At 50.8% G+C, this 2,161-nt stretch overlaps 1 protein-coding gene across 1 annotated transcript; it reads left to right on the forward strand.

Annotated features, from left to right (window-relative positions):
- Window positions 1-1,055: 1,055 nt before the first annotated feature.
- LOC113617224 (folate receptor alpha) lies at window positions 1,056-2,136 on the forward strand (the record flags this gene model as incomplete). Its single annotated transcript, XM_027100479.1, has 2 exons — window positions 1,056-1,244; window positions 2,001-2,136. Coding segments are annotated over 2 exons (325 nt in total), but the record flags the coding sequence as incomplete, so codon positions are not given.
- Window positions 2,137-2,161: the final 25 nt, after the last annotated feature.

The raw sequence follows: 2,161 nt of genomic DNA on the forward strand, positions 1-2,161 counted from the left end.
TGGTCACAGTCCGCTATTTGTGCTTGTTTTGCATCATTGAGTCCCTAGCTGCCAGTGCAGCCTGACAAGTGGTGGTACTACTTGGATACTTCCAGCAGCCTTGACTTTACCCTCTTCAGCCTATATATTTTTTATTTTTTTTATTTTTTTATTTTTTTGCTGTACGCGGGCCTCTCACTGTTGTGGCCTCTCCCGTTGCGGAGCACAGGCTCCGGACGCGCAGGCTCAGCGGCCATGGCTCACGGGCCCATCCGCTCCGCGGCACGTGGGATCTTCCCGGACCGGGGCACGAACCCGTGTCCCCTGCATCGGCAGGCGGACTCTCAACCACTGTGCCACCAGGGAAGCCCCTTCAGCCTATATATTTTTTAAAGTGCACATCTTAATATTGTGCTTTTATACTAAATTCTAGGCCATGGGTTTTCATTCATTCAATAAGAATGTACTGAGTATCTCTGTAATTAGAACTATTCTGGGGTTGCAGTTTATTTAACTTGCTTCCTTACCTCCAGGTCTTTCTCACCTTCTGAAAGAGGCTTAATCTTACCCTTGTAGAAAACAATTTCCCATTCCTCTCCCGCTTTGTTTTTTCCCAAAGCAATTATCCAGTGATAAGTTTTCCTTGTGTTCCCAGTTTCTAGAAAAATGCCTGGGTTAGAATAAGTAGGAGCTCAATAAAGACTTGAATTAATGAATGTTGTGATGACTGCATCTCTGGGTGAGGCTCCCTCCTGGGACTCCACAGCCTTGGAAAGCCTTCTCCCCCAAAGAAGGCCCCCCAGTAGCAAGTGTTTCCCTGAAGACTGTGTTGGGGAATCAAGGACTAAAAGGGGAGAGGCTACGCATGTGAATATTCTGGTTATGCTGGGTGTGAGAGTTAAAAGTCAGTATTATTATTGCCTCTACCCCACAATGAGGGCTCCTCAAGGCCAGGCTTAGAGGCAGCCTCCCCAGCGACGGTTCCTCTGGGTGACCTACCCGAGGCAGAGGAACCAGAATCTGGAGGAGATGGCCATGGTGGGTCAAGGACTTAGTCCCGTGTCTTCCCCTCCCAGTGCAGTCCCTGGAAAAAGAATGCCTGCTGCTCCGTCAACACCAGCCAAGAAGCCCATAAGGATATTTCCTACCTGTACAGATTCAACTGGGACCACTGTGGCAAGATGAAGCCCGCCTGCAAGCACCACTTCATTCAGGACACCTGCCTCTACGAGTGCTCGCCTAACCTGGGGCCCTGGATCCAGGAGGTATGGGCACCATCCCCACAGACATGAACCTCAGCAGAGGGCAGGGCCCACCAGCCACTTGCAGGGAGGGCGTGGTCCAGGAACTCTGGACTGAGGGTGGTAGTGAACGCAGCTCTCTTGCCCCTTTCCTGTTTGCCCATTTCTGTTCCCCTCTAACCTTAAAGGAGCCTAATTATAGGAATGAGATCACCAGGCAATTTAACCTAACTCCTGACATATGCTCTCCTGAATAGACACTATGCCTTGCCTAACCTGTTGGTTCTTTTCCTAGATTAAAAGAAGTAAGAATGAAGAATTAAGTAGTTAAAAAATGACTAGCTCTCTACCTCCAACAGCTCCCTTAGCAATCCTGCAGGCAGATCACTTGGGCAAGATAATATCTGAAGAGAGAGTCAGCCAGTCTGCACACAATGGAGAATGATGCAGAATCCAACCTCCTGCCTTGATGATTCACTGAGATTCTTTCCCCTTTTTCCCTTTAAAAACTGTCATGGCTGAGCAGAATCTTCGGAGTTGGTCTCGGGACATGAGTTCACCTTTTCCCCAGATTGCCGGCTTTTCTGATTAAAGCAACTTTCCTTTCTACTGACACTGGCCTCTCGCCTCTCGATTATGGGCTTTTGAGCAGAGAACAGCGGAACCGGAGTTTGGTAACAGTAGAGGCACCGCCCCCTCCCCCAGCCCTGGACCCCATCAAGGCTCTAACAGCTGAGATCCCTGGCTGACTGGAGCCCTCCCTCTCCCCGCTCCCCCCAGGTGAACCAGAGCTGGCGCAAAGAACGGTTCCTGAACGTGCCCCTCTGCAAAGAGGACTGTCAGATCTGGTGGGAAGACTGCCGCACCTCCTACACCTGCAAGACCAACTGGCACAAGGGCTGGAACTGGACCTCAGGTGAGGGACTGGGCGGGGGCGGGGG

This window comes from Aethalodelphis obliquidens, unplaced genomic scaffold (genome assembly GCF_003676395.1).
Source record: "Aethalodelphis obliquidens isolate GAN/ISIS:26980383/991018 unplaced genomic scaffold, ASM367639v1 scaffold3203, whole genome shotgun sequence".
Classification (NCBI taxonomy): Eukaryota; Metazoa; Chordata; class Mammalia; order Artiodactyla; family Delphinidae; genus Aethalodelphis; species Aethalodelphis obliquidens.